At 42.6% G+C, this 16,559-nt stretch overlaps 1 protein-coding gene across 9 annotated transcripts in view; it reads right to left on the reverse strand.

Moving 5' to 3' along the window:
* Nucleotides 1-1,391: 1,391 nt before the first annotated feature.
* Nucleotides 1,392-16,559, reverse strand: part of LOC109365935 (uncharacterized) — a 47,610-nt gene continuing 32,442 nt past the window's right edge. For 4 of the 9 annotated variants that reach the window (XR_014882031.1, XR_014882032.1, XR_014882033.1 and 1 more), the window contains 2 exons: nucleotides 11,478-11,562; nucleotides 2,478-9,883 (listed from right to left, as the gene is read on the reverse strand). Coding sequence is in view for 2 of the 9 variants with exons in the window: in XM_085219396.1 (XP_085075522.1) it covers nucleotides 3,761-3,789; nucleotides 5,217-5,474; nucleotides 11,478-11,562 (372 nt within the window). In the remaining 7 variants the exon portion in view is untranslated. Of the gene's footprint in view, nucleotides 2,356-2,477; nucleotides 9,884-11,477; nucleotides 11,563-16,559 lie in introns of those variants that run through there. The other 5 variants (XR_014882034.1, XR_014882035.1, XM_085219396.1 and 2 more) reach the window with 5 other exon arrangements.

Here is a 16,559-nt window from a genome sequence, read left to right on the forward strand (position 1 = left end):
GTTGAACAACCTAATTAGAAATTAATTGCAAATTTTGTAAGTGAACTTCTCAAGTAAGAAGGAAAAGGTTCTTCACTTAAAATGCGTACTTAAGCTTAGCATTTAACTATCTGCTGCATATAGAAGGAAAATAACTTATGGCTCATTTTGTGTAGTGGTTCTAATTTCGTTTCAGCTTTGTCTGTAACAGAGAACCTGCCACCCTAAGAGAGGGCTTCAGCTCCAGTCCCAACTTTAAATCACAGAGCCAGTGCCGCGGGGATGAAACTGAGGAGCAAACCAATTATTTAGCTGTCCAGATGTACATGGAAGGCCGATTCAGCCTTCAGCAAGAAAAAACTTCTGTGCTGTGTCCAAAATTTCAAGGTGCTGAATGAGAAGTTCATCTTCCTGGCACCCTGACAGCAAATATTGATCGAATAACCCCGAGTGCAGAGAATTTGCAGGAACTATGTGACTGCTCATCCAGCTAACTGCACCTCACCTGGATGGTAGCAGCTGTTAGGAAAAAACACTGGTCTGCTGACCATGTTAAATGGATGACACCGCCTCTAATATAAATATACTATAGGGAAACAGGGCAGGGGATGCCTCCCGACACCTGTCTTTAATCTCTGGATGCTCTGAGTCCCAAAGATAAGGCAGTACTTGAAATGCATTCAGAATATTATGTTGAATAGTTTTCTCAATAATGAAGGTAATACAGATATATCCAAATTAGTGTTTAAGCGACTTGGGTACAGACAGCAAAGCAGCTCTAGCAGTGATGAATCATCAGAGCCCCTCAGAAAGCTATTCAATTCTGTGGTTAGCAGATACAGAGCTCCTCTGCTGGGATTACATGGCTCCCCAACTAGAGGCTGGATTTTGTAAAGCTTATTTAGATGACCAAGAGCTTTTCTAGAAACTTTAACTGGACTGTAAACAACCACCAAAAGAACTCAAGACAGGGGAGTCCAAAAATGTAGGTGGGTGCACTCACACAAAACTGAGGAAGGGAGGAGGACGATGTGAGATCTAGTTATAGGCTATAGGCTAGGAGTAAGAGTAGAGAGCTCGTGGGACTTTCTTCTCTTCTCTTCTCCTTCCTTCTCTTCCTTCTCTCCTTCTCTTCTCTTCCTTCTCTTCTTCTCTTCCTTCTCTTCTCTTCTCTTCTTCTCTTCTCTTCTCTTCTCTTCTCTTCTCTCCTCTTCTCTTCTCTTCTCTCTTCTCTTCTCTTCTCTTCTTTTCTCTTCTCCTCTCTCTCCTCTCTCTCCTCTCTCTTCTCTTCTCTTCTCTCCTCTCTCTCCTCTCCTCTCCTCTCCTCTCCCTCCTCTCCTCTCCTCTCCTCTCCTCTCCTCTCCTCTCCTCTCCTCTCCTCTCCTCTCCTCTCCTCTCCTCTCCTCCCTCTCCTCTCCTCTCCTCTCCTCTTTCTTTAAAAACAAACAATTAACCAAACAGCTGCTTCAATTTTATGAGGCCTTCTGACGAAACATTGCCCATAAGCCTACAGTATCTTTTAGACTCCTATGAAGGAAACATAGCTGTGGGTCTTCATTACACTTTACACTTCTGGAGCAGTCTCTCCTTGGAGATGCAGAATGTGGGAGGGTAGCCTGGGCAGGAGCAGTAGACGCTCCCCTTTCCAGCCTATGTTCTTGAGATACAAGAATTGATGGCCCATAACACTCAATTATGAATTAGATTTTGCTTTTTCTGTTTTGTTTTCTGAAATACTCAATAGGAAGGAAAGCATAAAAAATGTGTTTGCTCCAAGATAACAGAAATGTGCTAATTAGTAATCAAACAGTTATTATATACTGGACAGTTCTGTTTTTCAGAGACTGAAGACAGTAACAAGAGGTAGCATTAAATCCAGAAAATGGCTGGGTGCATTCCGATTTCTCCAGTTTCTTCAAAGACTTATTTTAATTTCCTTCAAAGACATCTGAGGGAAAGTCTGTAGGAGTCTCCTGCATTTCCACAGGGAGGCCAGAAGGCTTCATCGAAGGGAAGTCCTGCATGGCCACCCAGTATGCCATCACACTTGGGTTGTGTGCAGCATATCTGCAGACATCGGGTCAGATCTTCGTCTCCTGTGGAGACTCTTTGGCTTGATGAACACAATGGGCAAAATACCTGTGAACATTCAGTGGCTGGAATTTTGCCATCTTCAGTGGGAAAACACGTACAAATTAGTCTGCTTCACCAATCAGACTATGCCACTGCTGCAGATTCATTTCAGTTTGCCTATAGCTAAGTCTGCCTAATATGAAGTGAAGAAAGGGTATAATGGAGATATCGGCCTTGACAAAACACATCCGAGCAGGTGGTGCTCAAGTCACTGCTTAAACTTCCCCGGGTATTGGGGCAGGCCTAGGAAGACAGCAGTCAGGGAAGAATTTAGTGGTTGTCCATTCCGATGGGAAAACAGAAAAAAAGAAATGCTTTTCCAAATCTGATGACAGCTAGCTTTGGTTGCTTTCTACATAGGAGGCTTTCATTGTAACATTTTTTTCTTTATTAGCAAATGAAAATAACAGAATAATAGCCAACTCCTATTAAAAAATTACCAAGGGAGGCAAAACAGTGCTTATAATAAAATTATTGCTACAACCTTAATTAGGGCATGCTGCCAAATACCTATTCAATGAAAAACAAATCAATATAATGATGTTTTCCCATTACCTTTTGTTTGGGGAATGAAATGTCACAAAATATTTTGCATATTTCGTCTTGGAGACCAGGCTATATTGGACCAAATTACAGGAGAACATTAAATGATTTTGTTTAAAATTGGTATAGGCAGACAGACAACTCCTGGAACCAAAGGTTGAAAACATTTTTGCTTTCTAATGAGAACAAAGGATGCGGCACTGTACTTATTGACTATGAAAGTTTCAAATATAGCATAGAATCTGACTGGACTAAACATGGTATATCTGCTTCCCTTTTTTTCCCACCTAGACGTTGTTTCACCTAACCTGAACCTGCTCTGGCAATTCATGCTATGCTGTAAGGTCCTGCCCTTCTGAGGTGACTTCTCCCCAGGTAACTGCCATGCAGATGCTCATTGCTGCTGGAGCTCCTGGACGGACATGCTGCTCTCAACAAGGCATATCTCCAGCACCTGATTCAGTTATTCCTTTATCTGTCATCATGCATGCTTTCACAGGAGTTTGTTCATGTAAGAGCTGTCTAAACAATGAGCAAATGGTTCAAAATTTGGCTGTCTTTTATAAATAATGGTTCAAAGGCTTGATTTAGCTACAGATGAGCCCAAGCCACAAAAACTGCTGCTGGCTCCCAACAGCATCAACTTGCTTTTTTCTTTCCCCATTGTGTTTTATTTCAGCTAGAGCCTGGCCTGAAAGTCCACGTGGAAAGACTAACTGTGAACCAGATGCAGACATCAGTGCCCAGGGTGGAGCGCGTACCAAGATAGCCCACTGTCACCTGCCAGCTCGCCACTGACCTTTTATCTGCATAAATAGTCATGACCTTTGGGCTGCTCAAATTAGTGCTAGCTGCTCACCCAGGCCAGTATCGTGGCCCCATCGTGCACAGGCCTTCCGCTATTTTGACTCTGTTGCCTTTGCTTGGTGAGCCAACAGGCAGGGGCTCTGGGCTCATGGCCTCTGTAGGCTGCAGACATCTCACTGGAGCCTTCATCCACCACTGAGGGGCACAAAGACCAAGGGAGGGGTCCTGCCACCCGTGGTTGTGTTGTCACTTCTCTGTAGGGCATGGTGATCCTTCACCTGCACTCTTGCTTGGGATATTAGTTCGGCATGTCCTTCAGGAAAAGTCCTGGAAGAGTTTTAAAATCAACAAAAAGAAATCATTACCAAAATGGCTACTCTTTCAGTAAGCTTCAAAATGAGTTATTTTGCTTAATACAGAAGTAGTTCATTACATCACAGATCCTTCTTTCCAATAAAGTCTGTTTTATTCAGTGGACTGTAAGTTGTATAGGGTTTAATGCACATTGTTTTCTCAGTAGATGAAAACTAGCATGCTCTCTCATGTAAATAAGCATTTAGTTCTAGTTCCAAATGCAGCATTTCTAATCCAGAAACCACAGCAGTTTGGTTTTTTTTTTTTTTTTTTTTTTTTTTTCCCCAGTATATATATTTATGTATGTATTTGCATGGTTTTACAATCTTTCAGATTGTTTAGGAGAGACCCTCTGGCTGCCTAGCTGACAATATTGACTAGGCCTGAAAAAACATAAAGACATAAAGCAGAAAGAAAAAAAAAATCTACGTTCTTTAAGTTGAAGACTGTATACACATATTCCTGAGAGACTTTACTATGCCTAAAATTTGCTCCAAAGCTCTTATCTTCTGATTTACTTTAACTAGAGCTTTTTTCTTTTTCTCTGTTCTAGTCATGGGACAGTGGATTCCAAGAGCATTTTTCCACCTGATGTCCATTGTGTGTACAATGCTTTAAAAATTCAGTTGACTCCTCTCAACATGAGAGACTGCAGACTTGTTAAGTTGCACCAAGGCGAACTATTAGGCACAGAATGAAAAGGTGCTGTTTACAACCACAGCCCTTGCTGCCTGCTTTTACCTATGACAGCTGTGGATGTGGACAGGAATAGGAAACCCCACAGGGTTGGGAGGTCAACTTGTTTCACTTGGCTAGCGTCCCCGGACTAGTGCAAGTCATAGAATGGCTTGGGTTGGAAGGGATCTTAAACCTTATCCAGTTCTAACCCCCTGCCGTGGACAGGGCTGCTCCCCACCAGCTCGGGCTGCCCAGGGCCCCATCCAACCTGGTCTTGACACCTCCAGGGATGGGGCATCCACAGCTTCTCTGGGCTGTCCAAAGCTCAGGTGTACAATTGCTTGCAGAAAGTGAATCCCAGCCATAGTTTTTAGCTCCTTCTTTTGTTTTATCTTTTACAGCAGCTCCAAAAGTGCATTCAATTGAAACTTCTAAAAGAACTTGGTTTGCTTTCACTTGTTCCACGTTTCAGCTATCTGGCCTTCCCTATCTGTGGCTGTACCGGCAGCAATGCTAGCCTGAGCCACTCACGGGTAAATAAGAAGTCAACATGCATGTTTGCAAAGCATGTTTAACTTGCGTCTTTCATCTGTGATTAATATTAAATCTATTGAGCTACATAAATAAGTAATTCACTTACAGACCTGTCAAACCAATAGTGATTTCTTCCCCTCTGAAGATCTAAGCTATCCGTTCTAATTGTTTAATTTCCTTTTGTGTACCTGGAGATAAAAACAGCCTGCTAGGCTGCTTCCACTTGGAGAGAACAGAGGGCTGCCCAGTCACTTCTGCCTCCATCCCACTGTGTACAAGGTCTGCAAATATCCTTAAAAACCTTGAGTGAGAAAGAGCCATTTTGCACATCATTTCTGCGGTGGTAGTTTGTGCATGGAAAGTGGACTCCTGCTCAGCCTTCTGGCTTGGATCACAGCCCTGCAAAATCATCTCCACCAAGAGACTATGGATCTGTTTCTGTTCTTCTGCAAATGAAATTAGGAGAATTATATAAACATAAAACCATGGGGCAAATGAGAGGAAACTCTTGTTTGCTCTTTTGTGTTGATATGGAGTTGTGCTCCTTGAGCACTAATAAGGCAGTGCTCTCATGGAAGATTGAGAGCATGTATTCAGGCCCCTGGCCTCCCAGTGACTGTGCACAACACTCAGCTCTTGTAAGTTTACAGGTAGTTTACAGGTTGCTTATAGAGAAGAGTATGAAGTTTGTTTGAGGGAAAATAATCCTCAGGTAGGGAAGTCCCTTCTAGCTAAAGAAAGCACTAAGCACAGGGAGTCAAGAGGAAACCTCATCCCCTCCCTAGTTCATCTAGGTGCCTGTATCAAAGCAGTAGGGGAGGATCTCCCAGCAGCAAGGGATCCTTTCCTAAACGCAGTTGTGTAGGACCTCTCTGTGAAAGCAATGATGAGAGAGCACTCCCTCAAAACCCACCCCAGCACCGTTTCAGGCTGGTGGAGGTGGTGGTATTGGGCTACAGCTCTTAATCTGTGGGAATTTTCCTCCTCCCAGCATTTGCTGCATATATAAAACCCTGCATAAGCCATTGTTGTCTCTGGGATCTGGGGGTGGAAAGAGGAATGGAAGAAATCTTGAAGCAGAATATATTTAGCTTCCTTCCCTTCCAGGATGCTTCTTCACACCTCACTGTTCAGAGCATCCAGCCCTGCACCAAGCAGGGGAAATGCAGCAAAACCAGCAGAGCTTTCTGCAGCAATGAAGGGGCTTTCAGTAAAGCAGCCTCAGAACTGAAAACATGAAAGGAACACCATAGTTATTTATCAAAGGACATTTTAACACAATCCATGTAAGGGATGCTAAGTTAGTTCCTAACACTATTTAGCTATACTGAAAGAAAAGGAAAATATTGCAGCTGTGTAGAAATAAAAAATGGGATCAAGATTACTGGCAAAGGGCAGAAATGACATTTACTAAGCTGCCTTTTGCCTGTGATGTTTGTTCTTTACTGTTTTTCACTTAACAAGACTGCAGAAGACATTACTTGTCCTTAAAGAGTGCTACTGCATGCAGAGAGGAACCAGACCGTGGTTATCTGCTGTAACCGAAAAGCTGACATTTTGAAATGGTCATTATTCATTGCAACTGCTCAGATTGAAGCCATTTCACATGGAAACAATTAAGAGGCAGAATGCATATCATAACAAAGGAATGAGAAAGAAAGATCAGGAAATACAGGCCAATTGGATTATTCTCTTAAAATGAATACTGTATTTACTGCTAGTGATTATAACAAATCTAAGAGTTGTATTACCACCGGAGAGCAGACATGACTGAATTGCAGATTTTCTCATGCAGCCTCAGAGAAAAAAAATTAGATTATTGATTAATTTATAATTTAGGTCCAGAATGGAAAAAAATGTATCTCATTTCATATGTGTGCGGGATGGAAGGCGCCTGAAAATAATGAATTCTGAAAGTGGTCACAACTGGAAATTACAGAGAAATAAAAACCGAATAGGAATTCAAAACAATATAGTCCGTGTGTATTTCTGTAAAAGCAAGAGAAAAATGCAAATGTGCATGGAAGGACATCCACAGAGATTTGCACATTCTTCTCGAGATCGGTCTAAGTGCAACTGGAAAGAAGAAAAAAGAATAATGAACAAAATCCACTTCTAAAGGGGCGTGTTGTCTTACATGTAGGAGATATGGGGGGAGGGTTTCTTTACACTCTCAGAGAATGAGCGAGGTAATTACTGGAAGGCATATATTGCAATAAAGAATTATGAAACACCATTTAGTACTTCTTTCTGGTTGAGTAATTAAACAAACAGAATATCAGCACTAAACGGTGTGAGATAGATGAGACACCATGAGCCATATGCAGCCATGTCCCTCAGTCCTAAAACAGTCATCTGTGTTTGCAAGGAAGTTTGGAAATCACTTAGAGAAGATATTAATACTGGATCTCTTAGTGGCATAAACGCCACACCTCTCTGCTGTGTACACATTCACACGCAGAATTTCATTATGCCCCCCAAAATGAGTGACTTTAACTTAAACTTGTACAGTTAAGTGACAGCAAGCTACCCTCCAATTCCTTCCTCCTGACCACTGTCTGGGAGACTAATTTTTATTGCCACTGAAATCAATTTGAATTCTATGACCTCACTGGAGCCAGGATGCAAGCAGCTAATGGTCTGCTGACAATAGCTGGGAACTGGTGCAAGTCAGAGCAGAAATATTTAATGCCTTGTGACTTTGCGAATATTTCATTTGCACTGTCAGCTTACCTGGCAAAGGGGATTTCAGGTGTGGAGGCATTCATTCTTCAAATACCCAGTTTTCCCCCTTAAGTACAGAATCACAGCCTGGCTGAGGTGGGAAGCAACTTCTGGTCCAACCTCTGCTCAAACAGCAGGCTGTCCTGTGTCCAAGTGCTACATCCAAGTGGCTTTTGAGTAACTTGAAGGAAGGAGACTCTACAGCCTCCCTTGGCAACCTGTGCTACTGAAAAACAGTGATTCCTAAGTGGAAGGCATCAAACGTCTTCAGGAGGCTGGGCATGCACTAAACAAAATTAGCTAATACAAACCAAAGAGCAGAAAAGCTGAGGGCCTTTGGAGCCTCTGGAGGGGCAGAGCAGACCAAGTGTGTTACCTGTGCTATCTGCCTCCACCATTTTCATCCCTGCACCTCAATAATGAGGCATATTTCACAGTCATGTTTCTTTGAAAATGGGGGCTGGTGGGAAGAGCTGTGCTGCTGAGGCATGTGGTGTTTGTCCACACTGCTCTGCTCCTGCTGGGGCCTCAAGCTGTAATTATTCCAGGTTACCATTGGACTTTGCAGTTGGAAACTTGTGCCGTTTCCATTCCTTTCCCATCTTTCAGAGATGCTTTTACCTAAAAAGTAGCCCATCTGCAGAAATCAGCATCTGCAGAAAGAGTCATCTTGGGTGCCATTCTAGAAAGGGCTCCATTTGACATAGTTTATACAGAAGATCCCTTTAAATAGTAAAACTTTCGCACATTTGTATTCAGAGCTGTTACGATTTTATTTTTAAAGGGAATGTAGGTGTTCGTGAGCAGTGGGTGTGAGACTGACAGCACTAGACCAGAGCTCGCCATTGCGGAACAACTGCTGCATAGCCTACTATACTGCAAACCTCTGTGATGAAGATACCAAGGTTTGAGAGAGGCTGTCCTTCTCAAGCTTGTCACTGTCCCTGTGCCCGTTCTCCCCTTGTCCTCAAAGGGAATCAGCTGCTAAGATGGCCTGTGTGCAGGAGCAGACACAAGATTACCCGGCCTTCCAGACAGTAATTACTTTTAAGCTTTAGCACTGCATTTGGATTTTGCACTCCAGTGCCAAAGAAGTAGCTTTCTGTGCAACGTCACACTCACTTAACCACACGCCTGGGTCTATTTTTTCTTTATTTGTCAACTGTTTGTTCTTAAAAATAAACAGCTCAAACTCTGATGCAAAAGCTCTTACCAGCTTTCTGAGGGCTGGTAAGTATGCTGGCTGGTCTCTTCAAGAAACCACCCTTAATGCTCAGTTTTCCGTAGCTGAGGTAGCTTATCCCTCTCAGCATCATTTAATGGGGACTCTGCAAGGAATCACACTGATCCTTTCTCCCACTCCACCCCATTCAGAAGCACACTGTAAGAAAAAAAAAAACAAAAAACACCTCCAGGACAGAACCCCTCTGAACACTTAACACCCTCTTCTAGTTCTTACCTGATTCCACATATGATAAGGTCAGTGGTGGTACCAGTACAGTGTAGATACTTCCTCTTTCTTCAGCTGTGCCAGGTATATTACTAAATTGAGTTCACACATTTTCCTCCAAGACTATAAAGAAATTTCCTTCATGCCGTTTCTCTGAATCTTCCAGTTAATGTGCTTCAGATTTTGGTTCAAGTTATTCAGAAGAGTTCTTTAGCCTATATTTTATTTCCGGGGTTCCTTTGAATAATTTAGGGTAGGACTACTGGCTGTAGTCTTGTACAAAGAACTCTGAGCTGCAAGCCCAAATACCAGAGCCAAGATGCTCCGAATTCTGACTTTGCAGAGAAATTCTGCCTCTGCACAAAATAACAACAGAGCCTCTTGCTGTGAGATCATCTAAGGCTTCTTGTTCATTCTCTAGATTTTATGGTAGGATCTTTTGTGATGAGTTGCAGCTCTGCCTTCCCTCCTTTCATGTTTTGAAGCACTTCTGCTGTAATCAGTCCTCTGAAGCACCAATCTTTCCTTTGAGAATTTGGGTTAAAGTGACTGAAGGGTGTGACAACAAAAGAGTGATTGCCATCAGGTCCCAAGAATTTGATATGCTGTTGGTTATAAAATGCATTTGGACAGCCCAAGTTGTGTGCCAGATTAATATTTGATGTCATTGGACTTGACTGGCTGTAAAGAAAGAAGCTGGAGACATTGTTGGGAAAATGGCCATCTCCCTTTCACCGAGGAGCTGGGGCTCATGGAAGTTGACAGCCTGACAGCCCAATCTCCCATCCACCCAAACACGCTAGCCGGTGCAAGCCGTGAGCTGTGGCAATGCAAGTTTTCCCATATTTAATCACTGGTAGGTGAAATTATCCTTGCTACCCCTACGTATCATGCTTACTTTATATTACCAGAAACAGCTTTGCTTAGTGTGTTTTTTATCATTATTTCCTAAGTCATTAAATTACACTTAGAGTACTGATGTTTAATCTGTCCTTATTGTATATGTGTGGGACTTCTCTGTGTAGTCCATAAAGGCATGTAGTCACTTGGTATGCTCAGAAATCCTACATTCACTCACATATGTCTTAGAGTTAAACAAATAGAAGTAAATTTTGGGCTGTATCATTAAAGATGTCGTAAATGGTCAGGTTTTGTTTGTCTTCTGATTCTTTATTTTAACTTATCCAAAATGGCTAATGAGGACCACGTGCCAATGGTACTTCATTTAAAAAGGTGGAAAAAAAAATAAGGCTTGTGGCACACGGATATTAAAAAAATAAATCAAATAAAACTTGGCATTGTAAATGGAAATCAATGGACTGCAAAATTGTATTTGTTCTAGCTGGATAGAGTACTTGCCGAGTTCCAAGCTGTCTGTCCCCTGCTGAGAAGAGGCAGGGTCTGCTCTACCCTGTATGTAGCGCAGTTGCAAAGCTATTGTGTATAAAAATGCACCTCTCCACATTCAATGCAATTTATGCATTAAAAAAATAATAATTAATTTTACAACATCCCAGGAGACACAAATATTAGTCCTCTTTTACACCCAGCATGAAATGAGACTGGATATTTTGTCCAAAGCAAGTCCCCGTTGGGGTTGAAATTTTTGGCTCCTGGTTTTATCCTCAGGAAATTTGACTATGCCTGTCCTAAAATTCTTTCAGTACCTATGAACTGTTGACAGCATACTATCTGAATAATAGTACTAGGTATAGTGTTGCTCTGTAATTCCACGTGACTTCTGGCTCACTCTGACTTCTAGCTCATGATGCGTGGACATGTCACCAAGTATTGTTTCCCAGCAGCGCTACACTCAACTTGGCTGCTTTTCTACGAGTCTGGTTCTTGATCTTTTGATAAACCTTAAGAAAACCATATATGACATGGAACTCTGCTAAACTGAAATAATGGCATATCACCATGTAGAATAAATAAAAATATTTCTATTATAAGCAGCTGACTACCGCTATGTCTAAAATATTTTTTTTCTTCTTCCCTATTCCGTAATTTTGATAATGATGGCTATTCATATTAGGCATATAAACAACTAATGTTTCTTGTATGTTCTCATTGACTTACAATGCATGTATTTACCATACAAAAGCTAACTTCCTCAAAGAATTGTTATTACATAAAACGGTATCGGTCAAAAACCCTCCAATACTCTTTTCCAAGGATTTCTATGTGTACAGTCCTGAGAACCCAAGTTTTTCATTCTGCAAAGACTGGGTTCTGAAGTTTGCCATCCTGAGGAAGGAAAGCCAACCAAACATACCTTGAAAGTCTAAAGAAGATTTTTGCCTGGACAGGAAAATTGGCAACCAGGATAACACCTGCCAGCTCTGGCAACAGGTTGAAAGCTAAATAGAGGAGAGAGGTAAAATTAGCACATCACCTTCTTTGAAGTTTCATCAGGTGATACTTGACATTAGAATAATGCAGTAAAGGATTATTAGAGCAAAATGCTGTGCCATCGAAGAACCTGGATGTTGGGACTTTCAGCCCTGTGGACTCCTAGCATTCCGTTTGCAGGAGCTGCCCATTTAGCTACCAGGACTGTCCTACCAAGGAGTCCTGTCCTCTAAAACTGTTCTTTGAAAATGTTAACCATATGGAGTATGCTATGCAAAGCAGTTATCAAAAAATAGATACCAGCTCTGTCCTTGATATTAAATAGGATCATTTGGATTACCGCAATCAAATATGAAAAAATAGCATTCATTATGAATGTGAATTTACATCCCTTCAACTGTAGAAATTATCAGGAGAATATCTCATTTAAAATTAGCATTATTTAAGTAAGGCTTAAAAATTAAATTGATTGGAGAATAATAGCCTATCCAGATCTTTGCTGCCTTGAACTCCTGCGTGCACTTACTGCCAAAGTCTATAGTAAGAACTTTTTCCTCAGAAGTATACAGAACATTATTCTTTTCAGCCCAGATCAGTTACACAGCCCAGATCAGCTTGGGGCAGGAGTTATTTTGGGGTGGTCCCTTTTGGGTGATAAGACTGATGGAGTCAGGTAGTTCTTTAAATGAACACCCTTGATTAACAAAAAATGCAGAAAGCCTTTTTTCCTTGAACATTCAAAACAAAGGTCAAAGAAAAAGTGGGAGTTTCACTTGCAATTACAATTGTCTTTAGCTTGGGAAGGACTGTGCCCAAAATCCCATTCTCAGCCTTTGAGGTCACACTACTGGGGGTTCCCCTAGGTAGGTCTTAGCCTTCCTGGCTCTCTGTCTTGTTTCTGTCCCTCTTCTATCCCACAAGGAATTGCTGTATGCAGGTTGATCTCTGACTTAATGGGAATGCTAGCCTCTAGCCAAACCACCCTGCTGCTGGGTTCAGATTCCTGAAAAGCCTTGGGGAGCACCAAATATTTCTGTTATATGTCAACTAAAGAATGGTTAATTATTCTGTTCTCATCCAGAACCAACCCTCTGGATATGATGCTGAGTACTTTCTGAAAAGTCCTGAACTCAATCATCATCATTTCAAAGGCTGCCTCACCACTACTGTTTCCTTAAAGCTGGGGCCCAGGAATAGGTCAGCCCAGCATCAGGGGCTCCCCATCACTTTGTACAACCTGCTGGTGTGACCAGATGCTGGATGTTTTTCTGAGTGAACGGTATTAGGCCATGGGCAGCAGATTGGGACTTGATTTTGCTGCTCATGCTGGTATCCTGGCTATAAGCTAGCATCATCTGTGATGGCTTTTCCTCTGTGGATTCCTGACATGCCTAATGAGACATTACAGTGGAAACGGTGGAACCTACTTTATGGCTCCTTAAACCTGGGCTCCTTCCTTCCCAGACACCATCTACCATGAACTTGTCCACTGAACACTGTCATTCATATGTCATACTGCCCAGGCTGGGGGGCACAAAGGTCTCCATTGGTCCATGGTCTACAGTAGAATTTATTATATTTTTTAGAGGCTTTCGAGAGAGAAATACGCACTTTCATGCTTAAAAAAAGGACAAGCTATCTGCAAAGTATGGACAAGTTCTGGCAGTCAGCATGACATGTTCATAGAGTATGTGCTGAAGGAAAGGCAGATCATTTCTTAGGGATCATAACCCTTTTAGTCTTTTTGGTTCTGTGTTTTCTTGTTCGTGTTTCTTGTCAGTTGGCCAACTAGTTTTCCTTCTATTTCAGAGGAAATGTGCTGAATGGCAGATCACAGGCTGGTCACTTGGCTGACATTTTATGTTAGGCTAAAACATGTGATCTTTGACCCTGACAAAAGCAAAAGTCAACCACACGTACACAATACATATATATACACAGAGTGTGGAAAAAGAAGAAGAAAGAGACTAAGCCACACCACTGCAAAGGTTATAAGTAACCAAGCAGAACAAAGGTCCACTCTTAAATGCTAAAGATCAGTGTAACACTTTTTATGGCTGATAACATGCCATGCCCCATTGTTAGGCTGAGAACTTTTTACAGCTGAGCAAAAGATAACAACCAGCTTTTATGTGGCATGCCTTGTAAAATAATAACTAACAAGAAAGTGCTCTGCAAAGAAGGCCAGTATTGTTATCTCCATGTCTCAGAAAGGAAATCTGAGCAGCAGAGGTAACTTGCTTGAGGTGCCTTGCTTACAGGCGCAGGTGACTTTCCATGTTCCAGCACAGATATCAGAAACAAGGACGGAGAAGCCAGCCTTGCTTTGTTGGGCAGCTGAATGCACTGCCCTGCTTACAGCAAATATCTCTGGAATGCTACAAGCATCGGTTCAGCTCCACAGACTGCACTGCGGGCTCTGTAGCAGCCAGGCTGGGGCTGTACTGGGGGCAGATCGGGTGGAGGAGCCCTGCATCATCAGCTGGGTGTGAAACTGCAGCGCTTTGGCTGCTTCAGGGAGCCGGACACCAGCCACACTGGGAGGGCAGAAGGCTGAGGAAGGGCAGGGTAGGAAGGCAGCCAGGAGAGGGGATTTTCTGAGGCTGTCACTGCTCAAGGATGCTGGCTGGTCTGGTGTCCTGCGTGCCCCTAAGGAGCAGTGATGGCACCCTCTGCCTCCACAGGATTGTTCGCCCTCCATCCTGCATGTGCAGGGAGGGAACAACCTCTATAATAACTCATTAACCCAAATTGCCTCCTGTTCTTATCTAGCTCTGCCACTGAGGCGTAGCAACAGCTCTCCAGGAAGCCTTAGAGTGCCCTGTGAAGGGCCTTCTCGTGGCTCCCTGGGCCCACCAGACACCCTCCAGCACCATGCTGATGTGGGACTGAGCAGCTCAGCAACCAGAGCTCAAGTATACAGCTCACCTTCTGAAGGTTCTTTCATTTGACACCGGTTTATCCTGCGTGAATGATGAGCTGCAGTTTCCACATTAAATCCCAGCACCTTTCACTGCAGCAGCCCTTGGCCTGCCTTCAGCTCTGTAGTGGGTGAGCAAACCGTCTGCCCGTATGGATGTATGGAGCAGAATGTGCATCTATACGTTGTCATGGAGATACCATGGGATACATCTTTGTGTTTTGCTGGTTGGGCTTCTTCTGTATCACGCGCTTGTGCAGAAATGAGGCTTTTACTAAAATACAGTATCCAAGATTTTCCAGAGCATAAATGGAATGTAGATCTGTGTCAGATCAGATGAGGTCACTTCATTTGTGATCACCTGCATGGGTCTTATTTTTTATTTTCCTCTTACATTGCTCCTGATTACATATGCACATAGCATCAGCAGTTTAGAGAATTAAACAAGTCCAAAATAATGGAGGAGGGAGAGAAGCAGGCCATACGCTTCAACAGTAACAATTCAAAGATGCAAAACAAGGTGGCAGGATATAGTGGATTTTGCAAATACAGCGGGCTTGAAATAATCAATGGGGAATTGCCCTTAGGAGCTAACTTGAGATATGTGAAATCTGTGTAATTTTCCTGTATTACCTCATGTGTTAAGGTAAGCAGTTTTATTGTTTGTGTCCATTTGATCTTCTGTTTTTCCTTAGTAATAGTCTCACAAATACAGTAACAGATATTTTCAGTGAAACAGGGCTTTTAAAAAGAAAAGAGTCATTAAAAAGGAGAAAGAGTTATCAATTTCTAAATTATACGTTGTCCATAAAAGACAAATCACTTGACCAGTGAAGATCACATTCCCAATATGTGTAAGCAGTCAAGGTCTGCAGAGGGGCCGAGGCCCTGTCTACCTGATAATTACATAAGCAGAAGCCAACTCCAGAAGACAGCACCATCTCACAGCCTGCAGACCATCTTCAATCTAAGCACTGTTATAAAAATATCACCTTAGTCTTTCTACATAACGTGCTTCTGATATAAGCTTTCCTGTGTACCCACAGCTAAACCTCTACCCTCTCATCTAATTGTGCTAGATTTTTTTTTTAATTGTGCTTGGAAATGATCATCAGTTGTTGGCCTCTTTCTGAAGTTATTCAGATCTGAGATTACTCTGGAGAACCTGCTGCATTTTCACAGCACTGCTGCTGCAGGTCCGCCAACCAAGAAAAGCTCCCTTGTGCCTGTTGACATGAATAATCCCCAGCATTTTTAATACAGGCTGCCTTCGCCAGTTGGCTGACACTTGTGCTATGCCATGAATAAAAGCTATTTGATGACAGATGAAAAATGGATGTGAAACACTTGCTGCAATATTTCCTGTGCTGTATGGGAGCTGTTCCCTATTGTTTGTTATGTTCAGGAATGTAAAGATGCTAAAAGCAACTTGAACGTAGACAGTGATGACATGAGAGTGCAAGGCAGTAGAGAAAACAAGACCCCATACTTATTCTAATAGCCTGCATCTTGCATACATTCCTTGAACAGGTTTAAGTATAAGTTCAAAAATGTGTGTTTTAATGTCTTTACCTAGCCAAAGTGTGCCCTCACATCAGCACAGAAAAGATTCCCCTTGTTACCTGGCTGGAGAAAGTTTGGTTTTGCCAGGGAAGAAGATGGGGATTCAGGGTAGATTAGACAGAATGGGAGAGGGAATGTTTGGGAAATGGAAGATAGGAGATGGACCCAGGTGCCAGATGAGCACGAAGAAGAAAGCAGCGTTGAACCATTCAAGAGCAAGACAAAACGAGCAGGAAAGAGGAAGGACTGAGAAACAGAGGTAGGAAAAGAAGGGGGAGGAGCAAGTTCAGAGATTAAATTATGAGGGGCCTCAGAGGGGAGATTTGGAGGTTTCACTGGAGATGAGATGTTGGTAGGCCAATGTGTCACGGCTGTGGAATACTTAGCAGGAGCTTCCAAGCAAAGTGATGGAAGAAAGTGTAAGGAGAGGAGAGAGGACAAGCTGCTGCAGCATAAACTGCTGTGACACAGGCAGGAGTGTTCTGAAGATGGGCAGCCAAGGAAAGGCAGGCTATAATGAAG

Source organism: Meleagris gallopavo, chromosome 2 (assembly GCF_905368555.1).
Source record: "Meleagris gallopavo chromosome 2, MGAL_WU_HG_1.1, whole genome shotgun sequence".
In the NCBI taxonomy this organism is placed as follows: domain Eukaryota; kingdom Metazoa; phylum Chordata; class Aves; order Galliformes; family Phasianidae; genus Meleagris; species Meleagris gallopavo.